The sequence below is a fragment of the Alosa pseudoharengus genome, unplaced genomic scaffold (genome assembly GCF_046254945.1).
Source record: "Alosa pseudoharengus isolate Yale_2024_CS ecotype anadromous, Long Island Sound unplaced genomic scaffold, YU_APseudo_1.1 YU_APseudo_1.1_scf_10, whole genome shotgun sequence".
NCBI lineage: Eukaryota > Metazoa > Chordata > Actinopteri > Clupeiformes > Clupeidae > Alosa > Alosa pseudoharengus.
Window position 1 is genome coordinate 5,130,472 of NW_027468565.1, and position 12,649 is coordinate 5,143,120.

Below are 12,649 nucleotides of genomic sequence, written 5' to 3' on the forward strand. Positions count from 1 at the left end.
ACTATAGTATGATGTAGTTTGTTGTAAGATTCCATGTTGAATTTTGTTTCAATATGGGTCGCTATAATTTAACGGATTGAACTGTAAATTATGCTGACATATGTTTAAAAATCTTGTTTCATGTGCCCCTTTTTCAATTTGAGCCCCTGGCCCTCCAAAGGTCTCTGCACGGCCCTGATATAGAGAGCTAGGCAATGCCCATGATGATGACTAAGCTGTGTAATGGGTCTGTTGCCTACTTTAGGCTATCACGACTACTTCATGACTACCTAAAACCGTCTTTATTCAGAAACTGTGTCATTGGTCATTGATTTATGTACTCAAAAATAGCCCTCTAGCCTTTTTCACAAGCCTGTATTACGCAATGGGTTCCTCAAAATTCCACGCACATTATTATTGATTTACTTTCTTCCAGATATAAAGTTCTTTTGTGATTTTTTTTGTGAATAAAATGATGGCTTGATTGAAAAAAGATGGTACTCATGATCCTAAATTCATAAACTCAAAGTTGCAAGTTGGGTGCTTAATATCACATCGGCTTTATGCAGCCATATTTGTGTATGGGTATCCTATGTTTGTGCTTCAGGGATATTCTGAACAACGATCTTAAATCGAGTTGAGTGATTACCCAGGCTTTATTTACAATAACTTTAAAAATGATGTTTCATTGCAACTTTGAGGGCATTTCCACCATTTATCCAAAAAAAAAGCACAATTTTTCTGTCCATGGGCTAAAAGTGTGTTTATTATAAAGTGTGTTTTTAATCTGGTAACCAGTGCTTAGCTCACCAGTTTCTCCTTTTAATTCTGAATCCATACATACCTCATATGTTATATTTGGTTAAACTAGTCAAAGTTGTAGCAGTTTAAATATTTTACAGCGCCCCCTAGAGGCTATTTTGTTATCTGTGTGTTTGACACTCGGACTCAAATTGTTCTATAGACCCTTCACTTCAACTTAGAAGTGAAAACCAAACTTTAACACCAATTTGAAATGACTGAGAAAAATTACACATACATACGACCCCACTAAGTAGGCTAGGCCTATTTAAGGGCATCTTCACCAAGAGAGCGCTTCCGATGCCCTATTTAACAGACCAATCGCCACTCATGCTGCCTGTCGATGTTGAATTTTGGGCGTCTGACGGAAACTGGTCAATCTGACCAATTAACGTCGATTTGACACTCTGCTGTCAACCTATATCAACTGCTTTCTGCTCAACTAGGTCAACTCATCTCTCCATTCTTCAAGGATATAGGCAAATTCCATCCAACTTTCTATCGATTCATCCTCTTCAAACCTTTCACTCATTGACCCATTAAACAATCTGCCTATCAACATCCATTAAACAATCTGCCTATATACATTCAACTTTCTGTCTATCAACATCCATTACAGTACTTTTAAACTATATACTATATTAAATACAAAATCCTTCAATACAAATTACCCTTAAGTATGCATATATACAAATAGTCTCGTGGAGAACTGAAAATGGACAAATGTAGGATTCATTGGCTATTGTGGTGGGAAAAACTCACACCTACCCAAGACCAGAGCGGTAGAAAAACCGTAAACATTTTTTATGGCACTGCCCAAAACCAAATTAGCACTCTGGTAAACCTCAATCCAAGGAAACATGCCGAGACGAAAATAGCCGTTGAACTGTCAATATTTTAATCACAATACTACAAAGTGACACAGCCTCACTCCTGTGACACTCTGCTGTCCGGGTTTGCAAATCATTCATTTAGAAAATTTAAGTTGCTATTTGTTATTATGATCCAACACGGCCTTAATACATTATTTCAATTAATAAGTCATCATAATCAGCATGTCACACATAGCGTACCTGCTCCATCACTGAGTTCTTGTTGCATGTAGCCTCAACTAGACTACACTCTCCACCACCTGCTCTGTCCCTCAGCTCTGTATGCTTGCTTACGTCTCCTTGCTCAAATTCAACGAACTTCAACATGTTGCTGACATAGGCTATCCTACTTGCAATATTGTATATTTTTGATGCTTCTGCATTTGTGTTATTTTTGCACAATAGGCACTATCGCACCCGCCGCAATTTCAACGTGCGCGTCTACTTCGAGAAACTATTGATGGCTCACAGAATCCTGGCTCTGAGCCAAAATGGGAGGGGTGGGACCTGTCAAGAGCTGTTATTGGATCAGTCCAGTGTTAGTATGGAAAATGAACCAATGGGCCGCTGACTGTCCTTCCTTTGAGCCGATCTTTGGCCAAACGAAATTATATAGCCTATGCTGGTCATATATTAGAATAGAATCAAAAAGATGATTTATGTCAGTAATTCCATTTATACTTGTATATTATATTCATTCATTAGCCTACAAACAGACTGATATATTTCAAATGTTTATTTCTTTTAATTTTGATGATTAGGCCTATAGCTGACAATTAATGAAAATCTCAAATTCAATATCTCAGAAAATTTGAATATTACTAAGACCAATACAAAAACATGTTTTTTAGAAATGTTGGCCAACTGAAAAGTATGAACATGAAAAGTTTGAGCATGTACAGCACTCAATACTTAGTTGGGGCTCCTTTTGCCTGAATTGCTGCAGCAATGCGGCGTGGCATGGAGTCAATCAGTCTGTGGCACTGATCAGGTGTTACGAGAGCCCAGGTTGCTCTGATAGTGGCCTTCAGCTCTTCTGCATTGTTGGGTCTAGTGTATCGCATCTTCCTCTTCACAATACCCCATATATTTTCTATGGGGTTAAGGTCAGGCGAGTTTTCTGGCCAATTAAGAACAGGGATACCGTGGTCCTTAAACCAGGTACTGGTATCTTTTGGCACTGTGTGCAGGTGCCAAGTCCTGTTGGAAAATGAAATCTGCATCTCCATAAAGTTGGTCAGCAGCAGGAAGCATGAAGTGCTCTAAAACTGGTAGATGGCTGTGTTGACCATCAAACCATCACTGACTGTGGAAACTTTACACTGGACTTCAAGCAACGTGGATTCTGTGCCTCTCCTCTCTTCCTCTAGACTCTGGGACCTTGATTTCCAAAGGAAATGCAAAATTTACTTTCATCAGAGAACATGACACAAGGAATGCGACAACCCATGTCTTGCATACGTATCTGTGTGGTGGTTCCTGAAGCACTGATTCCAGTTGCACTTACACTTTTTTCTACCACATCTTTTCCTTCCCTTCACCTCTAATAATTTGCTTGGACACAGAGCTCTGTGAACAGCCAGCCTCTTTAGCAATGACCTTTCCCCATGTCTTCCTCATGATTGTGTAGCCTACAGAACTAGACTGAGAGACCATTTAAAGGCATTTGCAGGTTAATTATCTGATTAGAGTGTGGCACCAGGTGTCTTCAATATTGAACCTTTTCACAATATTCTAATGTTCTGAGATACTGAATTTTTTTTTTTTTTATTAGTTGTCAGTTATAATCATCAAAGTTAAAAGAAATAAACACTTGAAATATATCAGTCTGTGTGGAATGAATGTATATACATTATACAAGTTTCACTTTTTGAATGGAATTACTGAAATAAATCAACTTTTTGCATGACATTCTAATTATATGACTAGCACCTGTATTTTATCGGCCCAAAAGGTGCGTCGGTCCACCGGGAAAATGCCCGGTATGCCAGATGGCCTGTCGCCCCTGCCGCTCGCAAGTCGTTTTCTTTTAATAAAATCAGCGTGTATGTTGTCTCCATTTTCCAGGCTATCTGTTACCAGCGAAAACCATTAAACTACAACCTGTCTCCTATATGAATCACAAGGCGAGCAGAAGCTAACCATAGTTAGCTTTACCAGTGAGGATAACGAGTTTTCTCACAATGAAACCCAAAAAATTAAGTTTTTCCTAAATAATACCTGAACCGTGGAACCAAGGATAACAACATTATAGTATGTTGGTCTAAAGAGCCCGCATCAACCTAGCCCATAACCAGTCATTTGTGATTTGCACACAAACACACACATAAACACACATGCACGCACAAGACACACAGGCGCACACGCATGCAGCCACGCACACACACTGGTCGTGTGATATTTCATTTCTTTAAATATTTTTTATGAAGAGCATACTTCACATTTTCAAACAAAGAATATTATTGTTTTGAGGTTCTCTGTACATTTCTGAAGTACTCATGTGTTTAAAAATGCCATTTCATGTAACTGAAAAATGATAAAGGTGTAGATGCATGTAAATGCTCTTGATTTAAGAGACTATCCCAATATATTTTAAAATGCAACCATTCCATGGTGATATATTTTCCTATTAAAAAATGAAACCTGTTTAAGTGGGCATCTCTCATTGTTTGGTATCTTGGTGGTCCATGTGGTGTCAGTGGAGATATGCACATACATTTGAAAGTCATTTAAATGCATGCAACAACAAATGCACATACTATTAAGGGGGGTTCAAACCAAAGATTCGCGTCGAGTGATGCTTTGTGACAGCATGCAACACCTGGCAACGACATGCAACATTTAATTCACACCGCTGCAACTCTTTCTGCAACGGTTTTGTCTCTTCGCGAATCTTTGGTGTGAATTGGGCCTTAGTGTCATATTTCAGTCTCAGACAAGATAATAGTAAAGGCTAGGTAGAGCGAAAGTTGGTTTGCAGTTTATTTTTTTAATGAAAATATATTAAACATATATTTTCCAGTTACGTAATGTACAGTATGTTCTTAAACAGATACCTCAATATCTTTCAAATCCTTTCAACACAGATTTGAGAACAGAACATTACAACAAATACCTTTTTTGATTCAATTTACTTTTCTTTCTTTCTTTTTTTAAAACTGGATAGGGATTTCGACTAAATGCACAACAACATGTTGCAGTACTTAATAGCATAATAAAGTTTCACTGAACTACTCTCTCTGACATATTCTGATATTTAGAATACAACCAACAGGGTGGACACAGAAGACGTAGTGTATCAGGGATCATCTCCATGCCGACCAGTCCAGACACTGTCACGCAACGCATCTCTGGAGCTGCTGAGTCGCCATGGGAGGGCACAGCTGCTGTAGTGTCACAGAGCAGAGAAGAGCTGAGTCATGTGAACAGCTGGGCCACTGAGGAAATCTTTTCAAGGTGCTGTTTTTTCACATACAGATTAATATAAATGATTTAGATGATGGCTCGGGGCGGGGTTTGGTGCGGCCTTTGAGAGGTTGAGAGGGGCCTTAGCCTGCGGGCACATTCACACACGCACGCACACACACACACACACACACACACACACACACACACATATTTGGACAAATCTCGCACTGAAACCTTCTCTGTCAGGGACCATAATAGCAGAGAGCTAGCACAAGCCAGCACAGAAGGTGTTCTCCGCTTCCCCCCAGCAATCCCATCCCTATGATCCCAGTGCCGTCCCCTGACCTGCAGGGTGTGGGTCTGCTATAACCGAAGTGCTGCCCAGCAGGGATGTGGAGGGTTGTGAGAAGGCCTGGGGCATCACCAGACAACGCCCCCTTTCTGCCCCTTCACCCTCCTATCTAACCCCAAAAACTGACCCTTAAAGTGGAACTCAGGGAGATACTGCAGTCAGTGTACACGTGTTCATACACTGGCCTAAAGCTGTGGATCACTGCTGTGCTCAAGTCATGGAGGAGAGAACCAGGAGGTGATGTGCTCTCAGTGAACCTACAAAGCTTTGTGCTTTCTTTTTTTTTTTTAAAAGGAATTTTTAGTTCACGCAAATGCAAACCTTTTCTCTTTGAGTGCATTTAGTAATTCTTAATAAAAAAAATCTCAAACCAGCTGTTATTTTTTCCATAATTATGTATGTAGCACTGCCATCCACGCTGGTTTCCCCAAAGGGAAGGGAATGGGTTGATGCTACTGAAATGTGTCAAGTCAATGGGGACATTTTAATTTGCTTTCAGAGCACTTAACATTTAAGATGTCCCTTGACAGTGGCCAGTCTGAAGACTGTGTTAAGAGTCAATGATATCACTCCTGGGGTAACTCCCAGCATGCTTAGCACCCGACCCACCCTGCATTCACTGTTGACAGAAGGGAAGAAGCGTTTTCCATTTTCAGTCACTGTTTCATCATTCCAATCAAAACATTATTCATTAAAAAACACATCGATGATTGATCTGATGAAAAACAGCATTAAGTACTACTACATACACATTTGAAATTTTGAACATCCTTAATCAACATGTCGTAATAATAATAATGATAGCAATTATAATAATCAGTCATTACAGTATAGCAATAATCATAATGGACCATGTTTAGAAACTACTTTTAGTTTCCTTTATGTCCTCCCTCACTCCAAAGATGTTGAAAAACAACTAGAGTATGAGTTCAGTCTCTCCCTCTTAACACCACCCCCCCATATCCCGAGCGTATACTTAAATATTTACAATAATTCATTTACAACCACTGGCCCCTGGGTCAGTCAGACAGTCCGCTGTCCTTTCTTACGGGATTTAAAAAAAGAATTACAAACGCAGTTGAGTGCGGGCATGGTGGGCTCTCAATGGGCTTGGGAGAGAGTTCAGACCTACGGGGCCTGTATTGTTTCTCTGTCCACTCCCTTCACCCAGGAAGTCCAGGAGTTCTCCACCAGCCTTGAGAGCGCCCGTCCTCCCCAAGTGACGCTTCACATGGCCACCAACTGGTTGAGCGCCATGCGGAACTGCTGGGTGTAGCCGGTGAGCTCGCGCACCCGTTCGGTCATCTCGCGAGCAGCGCCCGGCGACGGGTACTGCAGGGCTGCCGTCTTGGTGCTCAGCACGATGTCCTTGAGCTTGTCGCAGAGCGCGTTGCTGTGCTGCGCCACGCGCGTGCGCACCTCCGGCGACTTGGCCTGCCGCGAGAGCGTGTCGCCGATGAACACCAGCTTGTGCGCGCTGAGGATGACGAACTTGCTGTGCGCCACGAAGATCTTGGGCGGCTGGTTGCTGCCCACCGAGCTGAAAAAGGCGTCCACGGCGTTGGTGAGTGTGGTGATGTTGGCCTCGCACTGCTCGGCGTAGAAGAGCAGCAGCTGGTGGTCGCCGGCGCTCAGCTTGCTGCGCGGGGCGGATGGGTGGGGCGCGGCGGGGGTCCAGCCGGTGAGGTCGTGGTTGATTGGCTGAGTCACCTCATGCTCCAGCCGCTCAAACTGCTTCAGCTGCAGCAGGGAGAAGATTACAGATGAGTGGGCGGACATTTTAACTCTTTAAACTGTTTTAAAAAACATTCTGTCATCTATTTAGATATGTAACGGTACTGATATCTGATCTTAACTTCACTTGGTTTTAACTAGTGGCATACACAAACATAACAATTGTGGATTTTGTGAGGTCTTTTAACAGATCAAATCTCTCACCTGTTGCTGTTCCAGCTGAGTTTTGTTGTGTCTCGTAATATTCCCTTTCTCTAATAATTGCCGCTGATTCTTTTCAAACTCCTCTTTACCCTAAAAGGTCAGACAGAAAGGCATATTTTACTCTCTGCTGAACAATAACCATTAAAACATGTGACAAATATGACCACTAGTGGTAGTGCAGCAGTATTGCAACTCAAAAACACTGCAACTCCACAGGTACCCAGCAGGTGGCAGTGGAATATCATATTAAAAAAAGCAGGTGGCGTTACCTCACCACAGCTGCTCCTGAGTCCTGCACATTGATTATTCAGGTTTTAAAAGGGGATTTTAGAGATTTAGGGCCCATTGAGATGTTATCTCATGTCAAGTGCCTCTACAGATCAGCTTATACATGGTGACACCACCTCATGGAGGAGAGACAATAACATTCTTCATGTGGATACACACAAAGCAGTGCTGCGCCTACACATGCGATTAATGACGACACTTTGACCATTGCATGATTAAAGACACTGACATCTGTGTGATGCCAGAGATATCTACTGATATACTGATAACATCTTTAACTCTTTAGAAGGAAGATATCACAGTGCCCTCAGTGAGAAAAGAAATCAGAATGAAGAGGAGCCAAATGTGCAACCAAAACCATTTGATATGTTTAGGGGAAACTTAAAGGTGCAGTCTGTGATTCTGATCAATATGCTTTTTGATAGATTTAGCAAATAGCTCCTCACAGTCTTCTGGCTGCCTGCTCTGGCTCAGTAATAGGAAACAAGCACAACTGCTCGGACCAAGCCATAAACAACTCCAGCCAATCGTCACATTGCTTCAGGAGCATGGAAGGGAGGGGAGTAATTTGATTGGCTGTTGACCTCAAATATCAACAACGCTTTGCTAGCAAACTAGCAAACTGTATCAATGTACTGAACCTTCACAATGTACACAGACAAAATACTATGAGCTGCTGAGATGCCGTCCATCCTGAGCGTAGACACAGGGCATTCCTGTCTCACCTGTAAATGCACGTAGTCATAGTCTTCCATCCAGCCCTCTTCAGTGGTTTCGTAAGGCCGGTCGGGCGACTCCTCCTCGGCCGTGAACTTGGGCGGGGAGGGCAGTGGCCGTGACTGGATGTTGGCGCGCTCGGGCGTGCCCGTCTGATAAGCCGAGATGTTGTTGTTGTCGGCGCAGTGGGGCAGTGGCGGCAGGGGCAGCTGCTGCTGCTGCAGCTTGTTTGTCCGTTTGAAGAGCAGGGAGGCGTTGCCGTGCAGGAAGGACGCCAGCTGCTTGGTGTCGTCGGGCACGCCGCGTGCGCACATGACCAGCCGGTCCAGGTCGTCGCCCTGGCCGCCACTGGGCGTGAGCGCTGCCCCGGCCGCCAGCTTAGCGGGCGACCAGCCGATGGCGTCCAGGGCCTGGCTGTGCTTGACCAGCGCCTGGAAGGCCTCCTCCATCTTCTGCACCTGCCGGCCCAGCTTTGCCTGCAGCGAGCGATCAGTGGCCTGGGCGGCATTGGCCACGGCGCCACGGGCGAACTCCAGGAAGTCGCGGACGGCGGCGCGTGTGCGGTCAGTTGCTTGGTGCAGGCCGGGCAGGTTGGCCTCCATCTGCGCCGGGCTCCGCCAGTTCCCGCTGATGTAGGCGATGAGCACCGACACGGCGCTCTCCACGCCCTGCTGCAGCCGCTGCAGCCGCTCCATCGCCTGGTCCAGGTCCAGGGCCAGCAGGCGGACGCCGGCACCGGACGCCGGGGCGTCCCGGACGGGCACGGTGTCCAGCGAGGACGAGGAATGGTTGCTGCGTGTGCTGCCCGTGCTGGATGCCGATAGCCGCTTGTTGAGCGCCAGCTGGTCCTCGCCGGTTCCGCCGGCGGCGTCGCGCACCACCTGCGGAGGTACGTCGTACACGTAGTCGCCCTGGTCCTCGGTCCGCTCCCGGGGGAAGTCGTAGACGTCCTGCGCCTGTGGGACGGGCGGAAGCGGCTCGCTGGGTGGCCCGCCCTTGCGCAGGCTGGCGGGGATGTCGTAGATCTCCTGGCCGTCCCTAGGGGGGCGCTTGCTGGTCATGGAGGCCGGGGGGACGTCGTACACGTCCTCAGGGATGGGCGGCTCAGGGCCCGTGGGCAAATAGCCATGGCTCTGGCCATCGAGGGCCTTCATTTTGGCAAAGTGTGGAGGCACGTCGTACGTCTCGTCCCTCACGGGACCGTCAGGCACGTCCTTACTGACCGAGGGCGGGAAGTCATACACCTGTAACAGACACACATGACGGAGAGGTTTAACACAGAAGCCCAAAGACCACCCACGTATTCCTCATATGATGAGCATGTTAGCATAATAGTTTGCACTGACTCCCAAACTAAATGCATGTTGTCTAACTGCAAAAAGGATGTGCATGCACATATACAGTGCATATGGACATGTACAGTAATACAACATCTGCATTAATCTGTGTCTCCCCGTTATGGGTCATTATGTGCAGGCGCAGGGTAGAGGCGAGAGGGGGAAGGACTCACTGTCTGCTTGTCCACACTGGGCGGTGTGTCGTAGATGTCCTGACCACCTTCTTTACTGGGGGGGCCCTTCACTGCCATAGGGGGAGTATCATAGACCTGCAGAAGGAGGGGAGGGGGGGTACAGGCACAGTTAAAAACAGCTGAACACAGTGCTTAGCATCTGCACACACAAGGAGCCCACACACAACATGCGCACTCAAACACACACACACACATTTGACACAAAATCTCAAGCAGACATATCTAGACTGATTTCCCTTCAGGCTTTGGTTTTAGATGAATATGTAAAAAGGAAGGTGCTAATGTAATCACATTTTTAGAGGTGGTGAGTGTGTGAGTGTGTGTGTGTGTGTGTGTGTGGTGGGGGCTAATCCACTTCAATGTGGCTAAGGTGTTTTTCTAAAGTTGGGGGAGGGGGCCATAATATTTCCCTTAATCCTTCCCCCAGCACCCCGGGGCCCCTGACAGGCGCTCTCCGCCTCATCACTCCCATCCACCTATGTGTGGTCCGCTCTCCGCCTGCTGCTTATTCTCCACCCATCCCCCTAGTGCTCACCTCATGCATCAGCCACAACACACTTACACCTATTCTCACAAAACATGGAGGCTGAGAGAGTGTGTGTGTGTGTGTGTGAGAGAGAGAGAGAGAGAGTACTGACAGGTGATACGGGATTTACTCCAACTCCATACTCCAACCATATCCTATCTTAGTGAAGACATAAAGACTCTCTCTCTCTCTCTCTCTCTCTCTCTCTCTCACACACACACACACACACACACACACTTATATACACGACTCAAACAGACAATAGAAAACACAAACTCTTGCCAAGGCTTAGATTCAGTAACTCAACTCATTGTTTATTATAATTAAGTAAATCAGATACACACTAGCAGACATTAGGATGCTGTTGATGACATGCATGCTGCAGTATGCTCAGAGACAAGCCTGCATGCCTGAGAAAGAATCTCCTACTCACAAACAGCACAACCTCGCAACTATTTTGGAGTCTCCAAACTTTCGCCAGGAGGGTGTGAGTACTGACACACTGAGCAAACACACACCGGTCCCTTTCACACCCTTCTATCAAACAACCCAAACTGTGGGAACGCACAATATTAGCGATCTTTCTGAGAAGATTCAGCCCCGGTGAGTAAGTGAGTGAGTGAGTGAGTGGTTCCAGATGAGCTACAGTGCTGTGATGAGCTATGCTGACTATGATTTCTCCATCTACTCTGCACCTTCATTAACTCACAGCAAATTAACCTCACACACTCATCCCATTCACACACCCACACCCACACACACACACCCACACACACCCACACACACACCCACCCACACCCACACACACACACACCCACACACACACACACACACACACACACACCAAGCCCCAACACCCACCCCTGCTGTCTCCTGATGAGAGGATTAGCAATTATAATGCTGCCCAAACAATGTGATACAATCTGTTCCGGAGGGAGGGTTTGTAGGGGGCAGAGTGTGAAGCGACTTAAATGAGATAGAGAGAGAGAGAGAGAGAGAGAGAGAGAGATGGTGTAAGAGAGAGAGAAACTTATGAATACCAAAATCAAAGAGAACACAAACTCAGGGCACTTTGCCAGAGGACTTGATCAGGCTGCTCTTTTAAACTTTCATTTCAGAGGGCGCAGAGGATTTGCTCCGAGAACATGGGCCTCATCAAAATTCCAAGTGTGTACATGCAGAGGAAGGTGTGCAGAGGTCTGACGAGGCCATGGCTCCGAGTGCTGCCACCCACTACCCACCATGCCGTTAGGGAAAGCCATTAGCCGGGACTCCTTGGCCCTTGGAGCATCCCCACCATACTGTTGCCCGTCAGCAAGCCTCTGACTTCCTGTTTGTGCCTGAGCCCTGCAGTCTCCTCAGGAGCGTGCAGAAAATGCTGCTAAGATTTCCTGCTGTTTCAGCGACACGAGGCTCCGCTGCACTGCGCAGCAGCTATAGAGCCAACGCCGCGCTGGAGGAGATAAGCTGTACAAACGGCCGCCCTGCACTCTCCATATCTATTCCTCATCTCTTTATTGACCTGAAATGTGGCTCCCCCCTCTGCAGTGAAAACACATTTATGTGCTGCATCTCCTCTCTCTGTCGGTATTAGGGCCCAAACACCAGAGGAGCAGGCTACAGCCAGTGCCGATGCTGCAAAGCCTTATTGTTTCTATAAAGATTATTACTATTAGGGACCAAGCACTGGAAGTGCATGCTGTTGCAACTAACAACTAACATATTTTACTGCAACGTAGTGGCAAATGACTGCATTATTAGATGACAACATGTCACAGGTTTGCAGAACTGAAGGTGCTCGGGCCCGTCATCAGCGATTGCGTAAATATTCTCTTTGGTCCCATCTCTTTCATTTCTGTCCCAATCCTCCGAGCTGTTTGTCTTCCTATCCTGGGAGGGATCTTCTGGGAGGTTACCGTGTCACTGTATATGACTATGTGTGTATGTGGATATGTGTATGTGAGTGTGTGTGCGTCCGTCCATGCATACATGAATGGGTAGATGTGTTTGAGTGTGTTGCTAAACGTTGGTGTGTGTGTGCTTGTATGTATGACTGCTTGCTGTGTGGATGTCTTCATATGTGTATATATGTGTGTGATATATGTGTGTGTGTGTGTGTGTGTGTGTGTGTGTGTGTGTGTGTGCATGTCCTTTGCTGCAGGCTTTGTTGCCTTCTCCACATATCTCCAGGGCCCAGTGGCCTGGGCAGGAAAAAGAGAGGGGGAGGAGAGAGAAGA

At 45.9% G+C, this 12,649-nt stretch overlaps 1 protein-coding gene across 2 annotated transcripts in view; it reads right to left on the bottom strand.

The window, feature by feature from the left end:
* Positions 1-4,610: 4,610 nt before the first annotated feature.
* The window catches only part of bcar1 (BCAR1 scaffold protein, Cas family member), a 79,317-nt gene continuing 71,278 nt past the window's right edge, over positions 4,611-12,649 (bottom strand). For both annotated transcript variants that reach the window (XM_076303768.1, XM_076303775.1), the window contains exons 4-7: positions 9,866-9,961; positions 8,364-9,599; positions 7,351-7,440; positions 4,611-7,152 (exon numbers count right to left, since the gene is read on the bottom strand). In XM_076303768.1, the coding sequence (XP_076159883.1) occupies positions 6,640-7,152; positions 7,351-7,440; positions 8,364-9,599; positions 9,866-9,961 (1,935 nt within the window). In that variant the 3' untranslated portion in view covers positions 4,611-6,639. The remainder of the gene's footprint in view (positions 7,153-7,350; positions 7,441-8,363; positions 9,600-9,865; positions 9,962-12,649) is intronic.